The sequence below is a fragment of the Lithobates pipiens genome, unplaced genomic scaffold (genome assembly GCF_037356315.1).
Source record: "Lithobates pipiens isolate NorthernLeopardFrog02 unplaced genomic scaffold, aLitPip1_a1.2 Scaffold_16, whole genome shotgun sequence".
NCBI classification, from domain to species: domain Eukaryota; kingdom Metazoa; phylum Chordata; class Amphibia; order Anura; family Ranidae; genus Lithobates; species Lithobates pipiens.
The window spans coordinates 236579374-236602466 of record NW_027507748.1 but is presented as its reverse complement, the minus strand read 5'-3'; the positions used below and the strand labels follow the sequence as shown (position 1 = coordinate 236602466).

Below are 23093 nucleotides of genomic sequence, written 5' to 3'. Positions count from 1 at the left end.
TGGGGACAAGGTGCTTTGGGGTGGGGGGGCCGCGCGGCACCCCCCATGTTGAGGGCACGCGGCCTGGTACGGCTCAGGAGGGGGGGAGGGGGCGCTCGCTCGCCCCCCTTTCCTGGCCGGCCGGGTAGTGTGCTCGGACAAGGGTCTGTTGTGGACTTGGGGGGGACCCCCACTCCGATTTTTTTCGGCGTTGGGGTTCCCCTTTAAGTCCATACCAGGCGGCGGGGCCAGCGACATCTCCTTCGCGGGCCCCGCCTACCTGGAGACGCGCTCGAAATGAGCGGACTTTCCTCCGCGTGTGTGGGCGAGTCCGTTCATTTCAAAAGTAGGGCGGATAGTACGGCGGACTTAGTACGGCGTATTAGTCCGCTCAAAAAGTGCCGTGTGTGGACAAGTAGCCCGTTCGGAAAGTCCGACGGACAGTCTGGCGGGAAGTCCGCCAGACTAAGTACGTTGAACAGACGGCTACGTGTGTACGCGGCTTTAGTTTCCAACGGATCCTTCCCCTCTTTGTGCAGAACAATTATCGTTGTTTCTGTCATCGAGGTGGGCAATCTCCCTTCTTCCTTTGCCTTATTTAATACTTTGAGAAGCTCCGGAAGCAGTACTTTCCCATAATATTTATAAGTTTCCAATGGAAGACCATCTGGTCCTGGGGACTTCTAGTTAGCCATTGCTGTCACTGCAGATTGAATTTCTTCTAATGTTAATGGAGCTTCCATTACCTCTCTCTCCTCCTCGGTAAGGGAAGGAACTCTAATATTTCCAAAAAACATGTCCATTTTCTCGTCTCCCATCGTCCCCTGCGATCTGTACAGTTTTGCATAATATGATCTAAATGTATCTATAATCACTGAACTCTGAGTTGAGATTTCTCCCCTCTCTGTCCTGATCGCGGGGACGGTGGATGGCGAGGAATTGGTCTTCACTAAGTGTGCCAGCACCCTCCCAACTCTTTCCCCCTCCCCAAACGCCACTTGTTTCTGAAACAATCTCCTATTCTCAACTTTCCTAATGATCACTGCTTTATATTTCTGCTGAGTATCTAACCATGTCTTTTGTTTCCCTGGAGTGGGATTTCCTACATATTCTCTTTTTGCTTCTACTAACTCCCTTTTAAATGTATTCTCCCATTCTCTAGATATTTTCTTAATTTTAGCTACCTGTTGAATAAGGATACCCCTAAGGTAGGCCTTTAGTGCGTCCCATGTCACTCCTCTTGCGGCAGTGTCATTATTGATCTCTATAAACTCTTCTAGCTGAGAAAGTACCTTATTTGGATCTCCAATTATCTCAAACCAACAGGATTCATCTTCCATACTTTCGAAGGTCTTATCCCCCCTAAATTTACTGATACCGTCACCAATGAATGGTCTGACACCCCCCTAGGTTGGTATACTATTTCCCTTACCACTTGGTTAGCTTCTTCATTCCCCAAAACTAGATCTATTCTTGAGAGTGAGGAGTAGGAGCTTGAGAAACATGAGTATTGTAACCGGTCCGGATTCCGAACTCTCCACAAATTCTTGCATAAACCTGGATAGCCGACTCTCACCCTCCCTCTGCAATTGTATCCCTGGTGGAAACCTGTCCTGATTTTTATTAATAACCTCGTTAAAGTCTCCCACTACTACCACTGGGATCCCAGATTTATCCACTATAAATTCCATTAGGTTATATAAAACGTCCAATTTAAATGGGGGAGGAATGTAGATATTTGCAAGGACATACTCCCTATTTTCAATCACACAATGCAAAAACACATACCTCCCTTCTTTATCAATGCTGGCCTGCCGACAGTTAAACGCAACTTCTTTTCTTACCAACACGGCCACCCCTCTTGAATATGAGGTGTGGACTGAGTGGAACTGAGCTTGAAATTTCCTACTGTAGTTCTCCAACTTGGAGTCTTCAGTTAGATGCGTCTCCTGTAGGCAGATCAGCCCGACATCACATTTTTCAAGGGCATCAAACACCGCTGCTTTTTTAACTGGTGTACCCATCCCTCGTACATTCCAGGAGCCAATATTCATAACTCTAGCCTGCATATCTTACCAGAAAAAAAAGCAATAAAAACGGGAAGAGGGAGATGTCTCAATATTATAGTTAATCTCGTGAGGACATTCTCTACACCCCATCTAGGAAACTGAGACATGTGAGGGGACAGACGGAGAGAGGAAAGCTTACTCAAAATAAAAATCATAACATCTTTGTGTGTCCTCTCAAATATTGTGATAACATTCTATCCTAAACCTCTAAACATCTGTGAGAAAAGTTTAAGCTTTTTGTATATTCCAGACCTTATTTTTAATTTATCCTCTATTTCTGTGCAAACTTCATCCTTTTCCTGTGCATTATTTCCCCTTTTATTCCTTATTCCTACCCCCCACCCCCCCCCCCCCCCTGTACCCTTCTAGGTTACCCCTAGGGGCTTTTTCTGTGACCAAAACATCCCCACCCATACCTTCATACTTCCCCCTCCTTCCTTCCCACTCACATACTTTCTCCCCAACCCCCCTCCCCTCCTCCCTAGCCTCCCTCCTCTTAAACTCAACCTGTATCTCATTTTTTACCCTTCTGAATCTCATTCATATGTTCCATTATACTGTGTGTGTCCCACCGCCCACCGATACGTGAACATATACATTGTGCCCATAATACGAGTGCATTGTACCCCATATGTCCCCCCGTCCAGACTCACCCTCCCCCCTCCTCTCCCCCCCCCAACAGGGGAGATCAGGGGAGAAGAGAGAGAGAGAGAGGAAAGGAACAAGGAGAGAGAAGAGGAGAAAAAAAAAAAAGGAATCCTAAAGAAGAAAAAAGAAAAAAAAAAAAACCCACAAACAAACAAGAAAGAAGAACAAAGAGAAGGGGAGGTAGGGGGGATGAAGTTATCCTCCTTCCCCACTGACCCGTCACCTCCTCATCAACCGATCTCCCTTTTCCTCCACCCAGGCTGACACGTCAGCTGGAGAATCAAAAAATAAGGTCTCTCCCAGTGCTGCAACTCGTAACCGAGCTGGATAGAGCAGAGCATATGTAACATCCAGTTTCTGAAGTCTACGCTTGGTTTCAACAAACTCTGCTCTGCGCCTCTGCAGATCTGGAGAAAAATCTGAATAAAATGAAACTTTGACCCCTTTATAAATGATACTTCCCATTTCTCTGGCCTTTCGGAGCACAGCCGCTTTGTCTTTGTAATTCAAGAATTTCAGTAGAATGGATCTAGGTTGGCCCCCTCGATTCGGGATTCTAGTCGGAACTCCGTGCGCTCTTTCTATTGCGAACTGTTGGGAAAAAGTCTCTCTTCCAAAGATTTCAACAAACCATCTTTCCAGAAATATAATTGGGTCAGAGCCCTCACATTTTTCCGGGAGTCCTACCAGCCTCACATTGTCCCTCTGGAGTCTGTTCTCCATTTCATCCAATTTCCCTGCAAATTTCCCCATCTGTATTTTTAGGTCTTTGACCTCTTGATTCAATGGGTATACCTCATCTTCGATCTGGGATATTCTCCCCTCTGCTGCTGTTATTCTATCAGCCGTGTTTTGGAGTTCTTGCCGCATCAAGGCTATCTCCTCCTTAATGCCTCTTGTTTGATCACATAGCTCTACCAGAGATTGTTTACATATATTAACTGCCCCCAGTACCTCCTTTAATGTTGGTTCTTCGCCATCAATCAAGGGGACCTGCATAAGCACTGTTTCAGATCTTCCTACAGCGCCTGCCATTTGTTTAACTGCATTCTTTCCTCCCACCATTACTGGTTGCCCTTGGCTCTTTCTGTCCGTTGAGGTTTTTACTTGTGCTCCCTTAATTGGCGTGTGATCTGGGGTATGAGCATACTTTTCTAGTTTTGCTGCTGCTGATGTCCCTGTTGCTGTAGCCTGGGAGCCCTTCTCCTTATCTTTAGCGGACCTTAAAGGGGTTGTAAAGGTAATTTTTTTATTTTCTACATAGTTTCCTTTAAGCTAGCGCATTGTTGGTTCACTTACCTTTTCCTTTGATTTCCCTTCTAAACGTTTTTTTTCTTTGTCTGAATATCTCACTTCCTGTTTCTCCTCAGTAAACTTCTCACCATCATCCGAGCTGGTGGTTAGTCAGCCAGAACAGCTTACTGAACAGCTTACTGAGGAGGAACAGGAAGTGAGAAATTCAGACAAAGAAAACAAAGAAAAAAAAACATTTAGAAGGGAAATCGAAGGAAAAGATAAGTGAACCAACAATGCACTAGCTTAATGGAACCTATGTAGAAAATAAAAAATTTACCTTTACAACCCCTTTAAAGATTGTGTCCCGTCATTCTCCTGTCCTGCAGGCTCCTCTCCCCTCCTCCTTGCAGCCATGATTTAATTCAGTATATAGCCCAAGGGGGAGCCTCTCTTCTCCCCCCAAAAAAAAGGGAGCGGGGGGAGGGGAGATGGTTCCCAGGACGCAGTTTCCACAATACCACAGTGGGGGTTTACTATAAGTATATGGTCTCCGATAGTTCCAACAATTCCACTGTCAGCTAAAGCCCCTCTCTCTCACCAACAGGAGCAACCGTGGCAAATGCAGCAGGTTTTCAAGGTTTAATCAAATGTTACCCGTAGGTTAACAGGTTAATGCGCAAAAGTTAACACAATGCAAATTTCACTCCTCCACACCTTCTATCTTCCCCTTAGAGCACAGTAAGCAGTTAGCAGTCATATGAAAGTGAATAGGGAAAATCGTCTCTCAGGGGCTTTCCACATTATTAATGTATTATTATATAAGGTCAATACATACACTGGATGCCGGGTGGTAATACAGATGTCCACCGGGGGTCTCCCTTCGCGTTCTAATCCTGGATTGCTGTGTTAGCCGGTCTCACTCTTCCTGGTCTCTCTCCTACGTCCCCGACCAAGGTCTCGCGAGATCTCGGCGTTCCGGGATCTCCACTCTGCACAGACCCGCAGGCAATCCTCCCAGCAGCCCGCTCACGACCTCCGGGCCGGCCCAACAGCTCCCGTACCAGCAAAACCGAGGGACCTCCGCGCCCCAGATACAGCAGTTACTTCAGGGGGTATGATGTAAAGTTATGGGAGCAGTTTAGCAGGGAAAGCCTCTCTCTTCCTTTCCCGGGGACAGTGCGAGACAAGGTGCTATACTGTCAATCATGCACAGGCTTCAGCCGTCGGCATTGCGGTGAGACCTCTCTCACTCCTCACACGCCGCCACCGCCACCATCACCATCCGGTCACGCCCCACAGTGGCTATAGTCTTATATAAAAAATGTTTTTAAGTAAACGGTAGCTGAAGTGCTGCTTGTTTCAAATAAGTATGGATATAGGTCTTCAAATGTCCGAATGTTCTTAAGCCCCATACAAACTATCAGTTTTTCTGCTGAGTTTTTCCTTCAGATTTACCAAAACCATATAATATGAGGTCAAACCTTAGGAGTTTCAATGTGTATGCAATCAGGCAGGCCCTTGCACTACATGGTTTTGGTAATCCTGAAGGAAAAAATCAGCAGAAAAACTAATGATCAACTTCTCTTGAACCGCCTTTTTTGGAAAATTTTCCTTCGATCAGTACTTCAGTCAATTGGCTGCAGCGCTCATCACTGTATTCTGACAGTGGAGGAGTCTCCGCTGTCAAAATACATTAACACAGCATGGAGGATACCTCCATTCATCTAGCTCGCTGGCTGATTGAAAAAAATGATCCATGTATAGCCAGCCTTAGTATGAAACCTGGTCATCAACCACTACATAATATAGTACTGACTCAGCATCTTTTTAAAAAAACATGTTGATTTAAGGGTCGCTAAATAATATGATTTATAATGAAGAATTTCATACAATTTAGTATTGTTATACATACATGATAATAATGATCTCAACATATTCTAATTTTGATATAAATGTATGATAATAATTATAATAATAATGCACAGTTTTTATTACCTACTGGATCCCCTGCAATGCATAGGATATTAGGATATTTTCTGGAAAAGATGAACTTAGCTTTTAATTAGCCATGAACAGCTGTCTGACTTTGTGGAGTGATTTGCACACTCACCTTTACTGTCCAAGCAGGGAGAGACACTACTAGATTATCATTTGTATCTGGGAAACACAAGGGTATACAAAGAACACCATGTGCCAAGAATTACAAGTAGTGATGGCCGAACGGTTCGCCCGGCGGTCGTTTCGCAGCGACTTTCGGCTGTTCGCGGTCCGCCGATCGGCGGACTATTGCCGCCGTTCGCCTGCCGGACTTCCGTGTTTACTGTGTAAAAGAACTTTGACCTATGATGACACATCCATCATGGGGTACAGGACAGCCAATTGAGACATTACAGCACATGGACACTTGGACATTCCCCCTAACTTATAAATACACCCGATCCGGCGGCCATTTTACATCTTTCTTCTGTCACTATAGGGAGAGGTTGCTGTGTGGAGCAGGGAGAGATTGCAGTGACCCAAATCGCTAGCTATTTGGTACACAAAAGTTCTTTTCAGGACTGGTATAGGTGTTAGGTGTAGTTCAGGATATAGGTTTGAGGCAGTGCTGTGCTAGTGATTGTTGCAGCAGCCTGAGTGTCTTTTTTCAGTGTAGAGAAAGGGACAGGACGCTGTGTGCTGCAGGGACAGTCAGTTTAATCATTAGCTGTTACTATTAGGTCCACAAAAGTGCTATTCAAGTTATTGTTCCAGCAGCCTCTGTTTTGTCAGTTTATATAGGGGCAGGCAGGAAGCTGTGTGTGAGGCAGTGAGGGTCAGTTTAATCAGTAGCTGTTACTATTAGGTCCACAAAGGTTCTTTTCAGGACTGGTATGGTAATAAGCTTGTACACGTATAATATTCTTTCTTCCAAATATAGAAAGAATATTATACTTGACTGCTGCCCTTCTGCTGCAGACTGCTAATCATTCACAACCTACTTGTTCCACAAAGATCCTTATAAGGACTGGTAAGGTCTAGGGTGCTACAGTACATAGGGTTGAGTGAGGTACAGTCTGCTATTCCATAAGGACTGGTATAGGTCCACAATATATAGGGTTAAGGTGCACTACTGCTGACCGCTGCCCTATACTGCAGCAGTCCTTCATCAGTATAGGGACTGACGTACAGTCTGCTAATCAGTCACAACCTACTTGTTCCACAAAGGTCCTTATAAGGACTGGTAAGGTCTAGGGTGCTACAGTACATAGGGTTGAGTGAGGTACAGTCTGCTATTCCATAAGGACTGGTATAGGTCCACAATACATGGGGTTGAGGTGCACTACTGCTGACCGCTGCCCTATACTGCAGCAGTCCTTCATCAGTATAGGGACTGACGTACAGTCTGCTAATCAGTCACAACCTACTTGTTCCACAAAGGTCCTTATAAGGACTGGTAAGGTCTAGGGTGCTACAGTACATAGGGCTGAGTGAGGTACAGTCTGCTATTCCGTAAGGACTGGTATAGGTCCACAATACATAGGGTTGAGGTGCACTACTGCTGACTGCTGCCCTATACTGCAGCAGTCCTTTATCAGTATAGGGACTGAGAGTTTTGTTACAGGGTCATTTAAAAAATTACAGGCAGAGGAAGAGGCAGGCCCTTCCACAGGGGTGGTAGGGGTAGGGCAGGAGCAACAGGCTTGTGCCAAAGTGGGAAGTTGCAGAAGGTGCGTTCAATTCATTTAAAGGACGCATCAGACTTGGTTGAGTGGCTCACTCAGCCTTACTCTTCTGCACCCTCCTCATCCTCTCGATCTGCACCCTTTTCTTCACTCTCTGCTATGTGCACCCCCAAAGACACTACGACCAACAACACCACCACCACCACATACCTTCCGCTTGAGTCACAGGAATTATTTTCCGATCCATATCAAGACATTTCTGATGCGCAGCCACTCTTGGTATTGGATCAGGAAGAGGATGTAGCAACAACCGCTACTCAGCCGTCTGACGACAGTCCCCAGATCAGCCCAAGGAGGAGGTTGGTCCCCGGTGCTGCTGCCTACTCCGAGATCTCTACTTATAGCAGTGGGGAAGGTGACGTTGATGATGATGTGTCTAGTGATGTCACGTGGGTGCCCACAAGAGAGGAAGAGGAGGGGAGTTCAGAGGGAGATATGGACCAGCAGATAGGGAGGAGAAGTAGGAATAACTTACATTGCACAGGAGGGACAAAGCAGACTGCAAATGTATCAGGAGCGAGTCATCGACCATGTACGGTCACATCTGGCGCTCCCAGGATACCGGCACATGGCTTCACAGTGTGGGCTTTTTTTAACGTGTCCGCTGCTGACAATAGCGTTGCCGTCTGCAATCTTTGCAGTCAATGCATTAGTCGCGGTAAGGCCAACACTCACCTAGGGATGACCGCCTTAAGAAGGCACATGAGCAGTCATCACCGAGCCCAGTGGGAGCAACGGAACACACAAAGCCACACTCCAGGCTCTCACCGTCCAGCCTCGTCTTCTACTTCTCCTCTCTCCTCACAATTGTCCTCCACTCCACCTTCCATCACGCCAAGCTCACGTTTTTTTGCAAAAAGGCAGGCTTCCGTGGGCCTAATGTTCGAGCGTAAAAAAATGATGACGCCGGATAACCCTCTTGCCCAACGGTTGACGGCTGGCTTGTCAGAACTCATAGCCCGCCAACTACTGCCATATAAACTGGTGGACTCGGAGGCCTTTCGCAAATTTGTGGCCATTAAAACACCACATGGGAAGGTCCCAGGAAGGAAGTATTTCTCACAGAAGGGCATCCCAGAGCTATATGGCCATGTTCAGCGGCAAGTGAATGTATCTCTGGCACACAGTGTCGGTGCCAAGATACATCTGACCACAGACATGTGGTCTAGCAAACACGGGCAGGTAAGGTATATCACTTTTACTGTCCACTGGGTGAACCTTTTGACGGCCGTCAAGCATGTAACCCGTGGCACCCATGTAGATTTGGTTTTACCGCCACGGATTGCATGCAGGCCTGGCCCTTCTTCTCCTCCTCCTCCTACTCCATCCTCCTCCCTCTCCTCCTCGGCTGACTCCTCCTTTTCTGCTGCTAGCATCTCTTCAGCTGCGCCGCCCAAGCTCCCCAGAACCTATTCAACATGCTAGGTGAGACGTTGCCATGCCGTGCTGCGTCTGTTGTGCCTGGAAGCCAAGAGCCACACTGGCCCGGTACTCCTTTCAGCTTTGCGTTCACAGGCAGATCAGTGGCTAACACCGCTCAATTTGACAGTTGGTAAAGTGGTGTGTGACAATGGTGCCAATCTGCTTAGCGCATTGAAACAGGGCAAAATCACGCACGTGCCATGCATGGGACACGTCTTAAACTTGGTCGTGCAGCGATTTGATGTCAAATACCCTGGGGTCCAGGACATCTTGCAGGCAAGGAAAATCTCGGCCCATTTCAGAAGATCTTACACGGCCATGGCTCGCCTTGCTGATATTCAGCGGCAACACAATCTGCCGGTCAGACGTCTTATTTGCGATTGCCTGACGCGATGGAACTCAACCTTCTATATGCTTGATAGGCTGCTCCAGCAGAAACGTGCAGTTAACGTCTACCTGTATGAACTCTGCGGCAGAACAGGTTCTGGGGAGCTGGGGGTTTTTTCACCGCGCCAGTGGCTGCTCATGCGCGATGCATGCAGACTTCTGCGCCCATTTGAGGAGATCACCAAACTGGTCAGTCGCAGCCATGGCGCCATCAGTGACATGGTACCTTATGCCTTCTTTATGAAGCGTGCATTGCGTCGTGTCATTGATCAAGCTGTGGAGGAGCAGGTGCGGGAAAATGAGGAAGTCGCAATGCTGGATGAATTCCCAGGGGGGGCTACTCTATCTGAGACAAGTCAACAACAGGAGTCTGAAGAGGATGGTGCCAGGGTGGATGAGGAGGAAGAAGAGCAAGAAGAGCAAGAAGAGCATGCTTTAAACTTTTCTGGGACCCCTGTTGTTGTGCGTGGATGGGGAGAGGAGAATGAAGAGGACGACATTATCCTGGATGATGAGCAGGAGCCAGGCCACCACACCGCTTCCACTTTAGTGCAAATGGGGGCTTTCATGCTCCAGTGTTTTAATAGGGACCCCCGTATAAAAAGCATAAGGGTCAAGGACCAGTACTGGGTGGCAACGTACTTAGACCCCCGGTACAAACACAAAATGGCGGAAATGCTACCACCGTCACAGAGGGCTGTCAGAATGCAGCACTTCCAGGCCTTGCTTGGAGAAATGCTGCATTCTGCTTTTGCGTGCGCTGGCAGAGGAGCAATTCCCACTCCCAGAGAAGGAGTTGCGGGTACCAATCCAACAGCCCCTGCAAGAAGAGGCCGGTTTGAAGATGTGTTGGTGACTTCGGATATGAGGTCATTCTTTCAGCAGACCCATCGACAGGTGTCATCCGGATCCAGCATCAGGGAACGCCTAGACCGTCAGGTGTCCGACTACATTGGGTTAACAGCCGATGTGGACGCTCTGAGGAGTGATGAACACCTTGACTACTGGGTGGGCAGGCTTGACCTCTGGCCAGAGCTTGCCCAATTTGCAATCGAACTGTTGGCTTGCCCCTCGTCCAGTGTCCTGTCCGAAAGGACGTTCAGCACAGCAGGGGGGATCGTGACCGATAAGCGTACTCGCCTAGCTCACAACAGTGTTAACTACCTCACATTTCTAAAAATGAATGAAGCATGGATCTCGGAGGAATTCAACACATGTGACCAGTAGACCATGTATATGTCTATAAACTATTTTTTCAATCGAGCACACAGACCTTCTTTCTTCATTTGGCTCACTTCCTTGTCCAAAAAAAGCACACCGTACTATATGCCCGTACCCTCCTGTTTGAAGAGGTTGAGCGGTGTCCTATTTCTACTGGGGCTGCTTATTATGAGGGGCTCCCACCATCCCTGAGCTGTGCTGACTTCCTCCTGGGGCTGCTTATTATGAGGGGCTCCCACCATCCCTGTGCTGTGCTGACTTCCTCCTGGGGCTGTACCTCTGCTGTGCATAATATGAGGGGCTCCCACCATCCCTGTGCTATGCTCATTATGAGGGGCTCCCACCATCCGTGTGCTGTGCTGACTTCCTCCTGGGGCTGCTTACGGTGCAGGTGTCAGTGCTCTCTATCACGTTGCTGGTGTCAGATCACTCTATCACGGTGCAGGTGTCATTGCTGTATGTCACGCTGCTGATGTCAGTGCTCTCTATCACAGTGCTGCTGTCAGTGCTGTATATCACGGTGCTGGTGTCAGTGCTTTAAGTCACGCTGCTGATGTCAGTGCTCTCGATCACGGTGCTGGTGTCAGATCACTCTATCACGGTGCAGGTGTCATTGCTGTATATCACGCTGCTGATGTCAGTGCTCTCTATCACGGTGCTGCTGTCAGTGCTGTATATCACGGTGCTGGTGTTAGTGCTTTATGTCAAGCTGCTGATGTCAGTGCTCTCTATCACGGTGCTGGTGTCAGATGACTCTATCACGGTGCAGGTGTCATTGCTGTATGTCACGCTGCTGATGTCAGTGCTCTCTATCACGGTGCTGCTGTCAGTGCTGTATATCATGGTGCTGATGTTAGGGCTTTATGTCACGCTGCTGATGTCAGTGCTCTCTATCACGGTGCTGTTGTCAGATGACTCTATCATGGTGCAGGTGTCATTGCTGTATGTCACGCTGCTGATGTCAGTGCTCTCTATCACAGTGCTGCTGTCAGTGCTGTATATCACAGTGCTGGTGTTAGTGCTTTATGTCACGCTGCTGATGTCAGTGCTCTCTATCACGGTGCTGGTGTCAGATGACTCTATCACGGTGCAGGTGTCATTGCTGTATATCACGCTGCTGATGTCAGTGCTCTCTATCACGGTGCTGCTGTCAGTGCTGTATATCACGGTGCTGGTGTTAGTGCTTTATGTCAAGCTGCTGATGTAAGTGCTCTCTATCACGGTGCTGGTGTCAGATGACTCTATCACGGTGCAGGTGTCATTGCTGTATGTCACGCTGCTGATGTCAGTGCTCTCTATCACGGTGCTGCTGTCAGTGCTGTATATCATGGTGCTGATGTTAGGGCTTTATGTTACGCTGCTGATGTCAGTGCTCTCTATCACGGTGCTGTTGTCAGGTGACTCTATCATGGTGCAGGTGTCATTGCTGTATGTCACGCTGCTGATGTCAGTGCTCTCTATCACAGTGCTGCTGTCAGTGCTGTATATCACAGTGCTGGTGTTAGTGCTTTATGTCACGCTGCTGATGTCAGTGCTCTCTATCACGGTGCTGGTGTCAGATGACTCTATCATGGTGCAGGTGTCATTGCTGTATGTCACGCTGCTGATGTCAGTGCTCTCTATCACGGGGCTGCTATCAGTGCTGTATATCACGGTGCTGGTGTTAGTGCTTTATGTCAAGCTGCTGATGTCAGTGCTCTCTATCACGGTGCTGGTGTCAGATGACTCTATCACGGTGCAGGTGTCATTGCTGTATGTCACGCTGCTGATGTCAGTGCTCTCTATCACGGTGCTGCTGTCAGTGCTGTATATCATGGTGCTGATGTTAGGGCTTTATGTCACGCTGCTGATGTCAGTGCTCTCTATCACGGTGCTGTTGTCAGATGACTCTATCATGGTGCAGGTGTCATTGCTGTATGTCACGCTGCTGATGTCAGTGCTCTCTATCACGGTGCTGCTATCAGTGCTGTATATCACGGTGCTGGTGTTAGTACTTTATGTCACGCTGCTGATGTCAGTGCTCTCTATCACGGTGCTGGTGTCAGATCACTCTATCACGGTGCAGGTGTCATTGCTGTATGTCACGCTGCTGATGTCAGTTCTCTCTATCACGGTGCTGCTGTCAGTGCTTTATATCACGGTGCTGGTGTTAGTGCTTTATGTCACGCTGCTGATGTCAGTGCTCTCTATCACGGTGCTGTTGTCAGATCACTCTATCACGGTGCAGGTGTCATTGCTGTATGTCACGCTGCTGGTGATCATCTCCTGCACCCTCTTCTTTGCCTACCCTGACCTTCCCTCTCCTCCATTGCCTTCATGCGCTCCACAGTCCTGAATTGTCACAACAATTTCCCATATAAAAAAAGAATGCTTGTAGTTGTCGATCCCAGATTCACCTCATACATGTGTTATGTCATTGGCCATGTGGTGGGACTATGTTTGCACAGCTATTAGTTATTTTGTGGCTGCAAATTTGACCTGTAGGTTTGCAAAGTTCGCCTCCCATTGAAGTCAATGGGGCCCGCCGCGAACGTTATGGTTCGCGAACTATCGGCTGCGTTCGCGAAACATCCCGTCAGAAGTTCATCCATCACTAATTACAAGTGTTACAGTGATGTCGGTAAAGACAATAAATATGGGTTGGCTATTCCAAAACACTTTTGTAGCAGAGTGAGGGGTTATAACCTCTAACAGTGTTTTTTTTTCTTCCTGTCCTTTACTGTTGTGGTGACAACTGCAGCCTGTCAAGTCTCTGGTGTGAGGCCGGGTTGCTGAGAGGGCGTCCCTTGCAGCTGAGTGCAGCACTCCCCTGGAAGTGATACAGGGGATGCGGTGCCCAAAGGTGCACGGGTTGCCAGGGATGCTGCAGGCTGGCTGATAGACTGTAGACAGCTGGAACGTGCTGAGTAGCAATCTGGGCAGCAGTCTGAAGTCATAAGTAGCAGGGTAAACCAGGAGCAGGGTCCGCAGCCAGGCCAGGGGTCAGATACCAGGAGCCAGTCTATGAAGAATACAGGAACAAGCCGGGTCGTACACCGAGGGCAAGGAATCGAAGAGTAGTCAACAAGCCGGGGATCAGAGTGAGGAGATAACAGGATCACAGGTCAACCCAAGCAGGATTCAAGCCAGGGGTCTTCAGAGTAAACAAGCACAGGAACACAGGAAGCTGTTGATAATCCAGCAAACTGCAAGTGTCACTGATCAGTTTAAATAGGCCGTAGGGGTGTGCCTACAATTGTTGTGGCGTGTGCACACGTGTGTGTGTGCGCATCGGCGAGCGCAGACTGCCGCGTCCTGGCTGTTGTGCCTCTGCGTGCACGCAAGCGCATGGAAACTTGTCTGGCGCAACCATGACGGTTACTGGTGGAGTTGCCCACAACATGGCCATTTCCCTGACACAGACCCTCATTTCTTGTACAAGCAACTGAAAGGAACTGTGGGAAGAACTTCACCAACAGGGTCACAGACAGAAATAATAACCTGAAATAAATGTTAATTCTTCCCATTCTATTCTGAACTAATAAAAAATTAAAACTAGATGTAGGCTTTAAATGAATTACCCACACCTGAATGGATTGCAGTGTTTAAAAAACTTTTATATACTAGGAAATGCTTGTGTGCAATATGATGGAAAAGGGTTACCATATCACTATTTACTCTGAGGGTCCTAACAAAGATGTGTCTAAATACATAATGAAAAAATAGGGTCAAACTATAAGTCCCCTTTCACAATGAAGCTGCACTAAAACAACACTTAAGTGCCGGTTGTTTTTGTGGTGCTTCAGCAGGACTTTTTCAGTGCTTTTCGGGGCGCTAGTGGTGCGAATTTTTTAAGGTCACGTGAGAGCATGACCTTACAGAAAAGGAAAAATGTCCCGTTTTGCGGCACATTCAAAGCACTTTTAAGGCCTATTCATTTCAATGGGCAGTGGAATTTTGGGAGCACTATTTATAGCGCTCCCGAGCCGCCCAAAAGATGCTGATGCAGGACTTTTCCTAATGTCACACAAGCGCACCGTCCCAGTGTGAAAGCACTTTTCAGGCACTATTTCTAGCGCTAAAATGCTTGAAAACTGCCTCAGTGTGAAAGGGGCCTTAGTAGTCACTTACAAGTCATTCATTTGTATTGTATTCACTGTATATACATTACTTTGGAATTCACCATGAATAAAAGACGAGTTACACATTTTTTTTCTTCTTATCCCTTATAGATGATTTTGAAGGAAAAAAAGAGACAACTACCACTGAAACACACACTTCAACAGGTATTTTAATGTTCATTCTTAAGACTTAATATTGGGGTAGTGTTCTTGTATTGTGCTAATGCTAGTGCATTGGTTTCAGAGTCTAGTGTTGAGGTTTTTGATGTGCACTTTAACCACTTTAAACCATTTTTTTAAATTAATAAATAGATCAAAACTATCGCTAACTATTTTGATTATTTCACATTTTAATTAGAAACTGTAAGTTGTAGGGTGGATTGATTCTTTTGCTCATATTGTAAATAGAAAGTGGTTGAAATTGTCTAGTATACTGCTTTGTGTATGACCATCGTAAGGTTATTTGTCAGACTTTAAACATATGTAAACAATAAAAATGTGATTTCTTTTTGATCATACATTTACACAATATATGTATTTAAAATTAATTTTGTTATATCTGTTTTATAGTTTAAAAACAAATACACTTGATCCTAAAGTCAGAAATCTTGTAAGCTGATAATCACTTAAGTTAAAAAAGTTAAAATGTGTGATTCCTTTAATGAGACTTTCTGGAAACGCCAACCCCCACGCTATAAAAGGGGAATACAGAGCAGACAGACTGACAGATTATTGATACTTTTGTAGAAAAAGAATAGGGCCATCTAACCAACTGCATAGGGAGAGATTAGGGTGAATTAGGAAAATATAATTACATTCTGAATAATGAGTAATCAGCCTATATGCTAGCCCTTTTTGTTTTACTATTAGGGACATTTTTTTTGCGGTGTGGTAAATTAACTTAAACCAGCTGATTTAAAGAGTCACATTTAGCTGCTGTCCTGTCCATAGCAAACTTTTTATTGCTTGTTATTCATTTGTTAGTCACTTGTTATTTTATGTTGATAAGGTCTTTGTTTAGGTTACACTCTGTTATTGCTGCACAATTTCCCCTAGTATTTATTTTTATTTTTTAATGAATAGGACCTTTTGTTCTTTGACGTGTTAGTGACCATTCACTCTTGGAGTTGCCTTGTGTTTCCAGCATGCCACCACTCCATTTTAAAGAAAGAAAGAACAAAGAGCAAGAACAGTGTGCTTCTAACCCACCTTACATCACTCACATTCACTGCACATCCTTTTTTTATTTTACAAATAGTAGCAATACACTGGTCAGGCACATTATCCAAGATAAAAACTGTCTTGTTGGCCAGTTTTACACTGCAGTATCATCTGTGGTCTCCTAATTAGGGATGAGCCAAACCTACCTGGGTTTGGTACAAGGCATGTTCACAGAACATTAGTACATGACTAAACTTTTAGTGCTGAATCCAAACCCCATTACCTGTTTTGTCTGACTGGATTGCAGTGTTTAAAAACTTTTAGATACTAGGAAATGCTGGTGTGCAATATGATGGAAAATGGTTATCAGATCACTATTCACTATGGGGGTCCTAACAAAGATGTGTCTAAATACACAAGGACAAAGGTCAAACTACTGTATAACAATAATTTACAAGTCATTCTTTTTTTTTTTTTATTTTTTTTTTTATTGATTTACTGTATATGTATATACTTTGGAATTCACCCTGACTAAAAGAAGAGTTAGAAATGTTTTTTCTTCTTATGCCTTATAGATGATTTTGAAGGAAAAAAAGAAAGAACTACCACTAAAACCTCCACTTCAAGAGGTATTTTGATGTTCATTCTAATGGCTTAACATTGGGGTAGTGATCTCATACTGTGATAATGCCAGTGCATTGGTTTCAGAGTTAAGTGTTGAGGTTTTTGATGTGCACCAAAAAAAAGAAAAGAAAACAAAGAAGTGCTGATACACAGCAATTTTCAGGCAAATTCAACCACTTTAAACCATTTTTTAAATGAATAAATAGACCAAGGCAAACTATTACCAACTATTTTAATTTTTTTTCACATTTTAATTAGAAACTGTAAGTTGTAGGGTGGATTGCTTTGCGTATGACCATGATACAGTTATTTTTCACTCTTTAAAGATATGTAAACAATACACATTTGGTTTCTTTTTAATATGTTAAACATACATTTACATATACATACTGTAAGTGTTTAAAAGCATTTTGTTATAACTTGTTGATAGTTGAAAAACAAATACATTTTATCCTGAAGTCAGAAATCTTATAAGCTGATAATCACTTATGCTCCTTCACTTTTATGTGTGAGAACTGTTCCCAGCTCTCTCTCTGGACAAAAGAACACCTCACCTATATGTTATGAATATGAGACGATGGAGAGGGGTTGATGGAGAGGGGTTCTGTAGCCATGTACTAGGGTAAGAATAGTAAGTGAAAAGTTAAAACGTGTGGTTGTATTAATGAGACTTTCTGGAAAAGCCAACCTCTTCACTATAAAAGGAGGATTGGCCGCTGTGATTGCCACGGGTGACAGCACATAACAGTTCTCACTGAATAGTAGGTTTTAGTACAAGTGTCCATCCCAGACACAATTTGGGGCAACTGGGTATGCAGTACTAACTCAACAGCAGTTCCCCACAATTGCCATGGACTATGGCACTTGACTTTTAGCACACAGTCACAGTTCGTCTCTCCCTGGTTTTAACCCTCAGCGATCCTGGAAGCAAAGTACAGTTCCCCGGCTCGATGAATTTACGGTTGCTAGGAGCAATGGCTGTGCAAGGTTAACCATGCACAATATCCCAGATGAAGCCCCTAAACGTGGTGCACCCACTTAAGGGCTGCAAGTAATGGAATCCCCCACCCTGCACAGCCAGGCACACCGAATCTTCACAGTGACCTCAGAGACAGAAAACAGTCCAGTGCTTTGTTTTTGTTATTTATTGAGGGATAGAACTTTGATGGCAATTGGGAATTATGAGATGCCCACTGGACTTCAAACAACTTCAGGCACCACTCTTCCTATACACCATCTATACACACCTCTCTGCTTCCTTCAGCACTCGCTTGCAGAACTCCAGCTGTGTCTCCTTGTTGACATTTGGTAGCAAAGGCCCATTACAATCAGGGATTCGCAGCAGGGGACTGAAAGGTCTATGTGGGCACATGGGTAGCAGCCAAAGGCACCCATCCTGGCAGTCAAAACGCAGGTCTTTCCAGGCAGCCATCCTCTGGTGAAACCAATTGAACCAGCACTGCCCACCATACGTTTTGTATGCCCCCAAATGAGATCCATGTATCCGAAGAGAGAAGGGCCCAGCTCCTGAAATTTCTCACAGAGCACCCCTGCATAGACGCAGAAACCCTGCAGCCAGTTCCCAAATGTGCGAGGAAGCTGCTTCATCTTTTCAGCCTGAACAGTAACATAAATCAGCCTAGACTTATCCACTGTCTTCTTGTCAAAAGGCACCAGCATCAGTACGTCAATGAACTAACAGTGCCAAATGTTTTCTTTGATGTTTTGTGCCAGGTGCAAACCCACTGATAAAACTGACCATAAGGGACCACCCAAGCGAAAACCATACCCTGAGGACGATGAGGGCGCCGCTCCTGGCGTAACGCCCAAATGCAGCAATACCGATTTTACCTCAGTAAGGATGTGGTCGTCTGTAGAAATAGCGCAAGAATTGCTACCCCAAACCACCCCACAGTCATACTCATGCAATGGAGGCTGAGCAGGGGAACCCCATATGGCATTGCCCTTTGCCGCAGGTGGTCACTGGCAGGAGGAGCTGGATGCGGATACTGAAGCCCGGGAGACGGACAGCTGATCCTGGGAGGAGGTGCAGAGGGAAGAGAATGTTGGGAGTAGCTCCAATCTAAGGGAAGAAACACAGGTTGTGGGTGAGTGTAATGGCCAGCAAGTGGCAGTGCAGCGCAGGAAAACTCACCTAGCAGTGCTGGAGGCTTCTGCCTCAAGTGATCAGTGAGCCCCGTCAGAGGAACAGCGGAATGGTCACTTGAGGGGGGGTGAAAGCAGCAGAAGCAGATGACGAGCCAGGAAGCAGGCCAAGGCAGGCCCAGGAGCTGGGAGCCACTTGCAGATGAGCTGTGCCATCACTCACACAGGTACTGATGCCCCGTGGCACCCTGTGAGGGGGGAGGCATAGACGCTGGTGGAGGAGCCAAGGATCGGGCGGTGGCCTGCCAGGGAGCTGAAAACCTCCCGTCCTGCAGGGAGCCGAGAGCTGTTTGCAGGGGACTGGATCCAGAGAGGGCTCGGCGTGAACCCGACCAGCCACCCGACCATGACCCGCAGAGTGCAGTGGGGCTCTGTGGCTCCTAGAGTGGGAGAGACGTTGCTGATCTGCATGGGGAGGCCTAGGAGAGCCGCTGCCATGGCTGGAAGTGCTCAGTGATCCACATAAAGCGCGGGATTGGGGGTGAGAAGAGGAGCCAGAGCCATCAGTGCCAGTGGCTTCGCTATCAGTCCTAGATGCATGATTTGTGGCCCTAGGAGGGCTGGGGCTCAGTCTGGAGGGCGGGCGGGTCGCCCTGTGGGCCTTTGAAGCTGGCAGCATGCCAGCCTCGGAAGCATCTATGGAAGATGAGGTGAGGGCTGGGGAAACTGTCTCACTGGTGAATAAAGACAGGAGCCAGTCAGCTTGACCTCTTTCTACCAGATTCCTCTCCATCAAGGCGTCAGTGTCCATGGCGAATCCAGCAGGTACGTAGGGGAGGTCAACTCTTTTGATGTCAAATTCTCTTGAAAGTAATGGGACGTGCCTCTGTGTAGCCTATTCTAGAGTTCCGGCTCCACCCAGTCACCTCGTGCCATTGTAGCCAATCCCAATGGAGCCACTCTGACTCCCTGATTAGGTTGATGCCCCACTTAGTTGCTAAGCATCCAGCAGTCAAGGCTCCATTTCTATAGGGCAAGGCTGGTCAAGAGGCCTTCAACGTTTGCTTTTTTTTTTTTTTTGTAGTACAAATAGTACTATAATTTCCAATGGTTGTTTGTAACACGGGAAACTCCTTATCACTTAAACCACCCCTCTAGCACAACATACCTCCTTTTGTTTAGGTGTAAACCATGTTTAGCATTTAATTTGTACTCCACTGAAAAGTCAACCCAGTGCTCTAGAAACTCAAATCCTCCCCTCTTGCATCATTTCCTTAGCCATTAATTCAGTTATCTAAATCCCATTGCTCACCGGCCTTTCCTGTGTTGCACATTGCACAGGCAAAATTGTAGGAGTCAAATTTGCATTCGATTTGAACATCTGGACCATCCCTATAATTTGTGTGAAGATGTGGAGATTGCATACCCAGAGGTGGCAGCCCTAGATTTCATTGCTATCCCTAACAGGCATGAGAGCATCTCATATAGTAAGGCTGGTGAAGGCATGGCTGAAAGTTCTAGATAGCTGGTGGTAAACCGGGTATTCTATCAATATATATATACTAGACTGCCTGAGATATATATATATATATATATATATATATATATACAGTGCATTCATTGTTGAATATATAGTGTAGTCATTATACAGTATATAATACAGTGCATTGAAGTGGTTAAGGGGAACCCTATGACGGGGCTTACCTGAATCTGGAAGAGGAACAAGGGGCCCCCAGATTCTGACCCCCATGTGAATGGGTATCAGGTACAAAAAAAAAGTGTCAAAAAGTAAAAAATGCAATAGACAGTTTTTGACAATTAATTTATTAAAAAAGGAAAAAAATGTCCATCCATCTTCAGTCATGCCACCCAACAGACCTGAAAAATAGAAAAAAAAGCTCTGCCTCGATGAGAGGCCTCCCAAAACAGATGTTATATAGGAAAAGGTGGGGTCACCCTGTGATGTAACCCCACCCCCTTCTGACATGTGACATCATGTGACTTCAGAGGGGGTGTGGTCATCTGTTACGTCAGCAGGTGGCCCCACCCTTGCCTATATAACAGCTGTCAAAGCCAAAAGACAGCAGTTGTCAGGAGGCCTCCCATGAAGTTGGAGTTTTTTTGTTCCTTTTTTTGATGATGGATGCACATCGTATATGTGGCCAGGTATGATTCAGGAGGGGGTTCTTCTTCGACCCCCCCCCCCCCACACTATCCTGTCCTCCAGGCTGCATGCTCGGATAAGGGTCTGGCATGGATTTTGGAGGGACTCCATGCCATAATTTTTTTATCTTGGCATGGAGTGTCCCTTAAAATCCATACCAGATCTGAAGGGCCTGGTATGGACTGGGGGGGGGGGGACCAGACACCGTTTTTTTTACTTGATTTTTCATCTATACAGTCGCGAGCAAGTTTAAATGACAAAGCCATTATTGCTGTGGCACAGTTCTACACTTCACACAGATGCACCATTTTACAGGCAGATTAAGGGGACCCCAGGCATGATATTTAAATTTAATATTTCATTTTTATTGTATCACTTTAAGCATTAATAAAATCACTGCTCCCGAAAAAACAGTTGTTTTAAAAACTTTTTTTGCATTGATACATGTCCCCTGGGGCAATACCTGGGTCCCTATACACTTTTTATGCCAATAACTTGCATATAAGCCTTTAAAATTAGCACTTTTGATTTTTCATGTTGGTTTCCTATAGATTTTAATAGGGTTTGCAGGTTCGCTCAAATTTTTTGCCATGTTCTGGTGCGAACCGAACTGTAGGGTGTTTGACCCATCCCTACAATGTTAGCAAATCTGGTTGCTTAAATGCAGATCCTGCCTTTCTTTTGTGTGAGTCCTTAGTACTTTCCTTAAAGCGGAGGTCCACCCTAAAATGGACCTCCGCTCATCGGAATCCCCCCCCCCCCTCCGGCGCCACAATCGGCACCTTTCAGGGGGGAGGGGGGTGCAGTTACCTGGATAATCCAGGTAACTGCACCCACTTCCGGGCTAGCTCTCTGCGGAACGGGGCGTACGTTACGCCCCGTTCCGCAAGCGCCCGCCACCTTCAGCAAGTGCCCCGCTGCCTGCTGGGAAACACACAGCTCCCAGAGGCAGCGGGGACCGTCCGGATTGCGCCGCGCGGCTCGCGCATGCGCAGTAGGGAACCGGGAAATGAAGCCGAAAGGCTCCATTTCCTGATTCCCATACCCAAGATGGCGGCGGGACCCGGCAGCCGAGCGAGCGATCGGCTTCGGGTGCCGACATCGCGGGCGCGCTGGACAGGTAAGTGTCACTATTTAAAAGTCAGCAGCTGCAGTATTTGTAGCTGCTGGCTTTTAAAAAAAAAAAAAAAAAACGCGGAGTCCCGATGGACTCCCGCTTTAACTGCAAAAGAACACAAGAATACTATCAACATTCTGTGGGCACACACATACCCTGGTGCTAGTATATGTAAATTATATACAGTCACCACCATCTCAAAGAATTATGGGCAGAAACCATTTCAGATATAGTCTTAACCAGTGTAGTTAAATAGCTTCATCATCCAATGAATTATCAGCATTTGAATGGTTCTTAAAGAGTAATTCCACACGCCCCCCCCCCCCCCCCCCCCCCACCAGAAAATGTAAAGTCAACAGACACAAATACTTAAAGGGGAGGTCCACCCTAAAGTGGAGCTTCCGCTCATTGGAACCCTCCCCCCCTCCAGCGGCACAATTGGCACCTTTCAGGAGGGAGGGGGGTGCAGGTACCTGTACAGTACAGGTATCTGCACCCACTTCCGGCATAGATATCTGCAGAATACATGCCCCTTTCCGCAGATATCTATGCCTCTTTCCGAAGGTCCCCCGCTGTCTGCTGGGAAACACACGGATCCCAGAGACAGCAGGGACCATCCTTATTGCGCAGCGCGACTCACGCATGCGCAGTAGGGAACCCGGGAAATGAAGCCGCAAGGCTCCCCTTCCTGATTCCCATAGCCAAGATGGCGGCGGCAGCACCCGAGAGACGATCGAGAGAGCGGCTTCGGGTGCCGACATTGCGGGCGCGCTGGGCGGGTAAGTGTCATTATTTTAAAAGTCAGCAGCTGCAGCATTTGTAGCTGCTGGCTATTAAAAAAAAAAAAAACGCGGACTCCCGCTTTAATATAAGGACACTTACCTATCCAGGGAGCCCATGATGTCAGCACTCCAGTAAATTTTCTGATAGGCTCTTGGATGCTGCCACCTCCATTCATAACAAGGGAACCTGGCAGCGAAGCCATACACTGCCATACACTCAGCACTTCTTTCCTGCACATACTACCTGCTGCCATACACCCCGTACTGTACATACTAACTGCTACCATACCGTCCATACTCCATTGCTGCATATACTGCCCACCATTGCATCTTAATCACTCCTCCTTTATACACA

General features: G+C 46.6%; 1 protein-coding gene across 7 annotated transcripts in view; it reads left to right on the top strand.

Annotated features, from left to right (window-relative positions):
• Window positions 1-23093, top strand: part of LOC143982461 (C4b-binding protein alpha chain-like) — a 505748-nt gene that overhangs the window by 86298 nt on the left and 396357 nt on the right. For 4 of the 7 annotated variants that reach the window (XM_077481187.1, XM_077481191.1, XM_077481190.1 and 1 more), the window contains exons 6-7: window positions 14896-14949; window positions 16521-16574. In XM_077481187.1, the coding sequence (XP_077337313.1) occupies window positions 14896-14949; window positions 16521-16574 (108 nt within the window). The remainder of the gene's footprint in view (window positions 1-14895; window positions 14950-16520; window positions 16575-23093) is intronic. The other 3 variants (XM_077481188.1, XM_077481189.1, XM_077481186.1) reach the window with 1 other exon arrangement.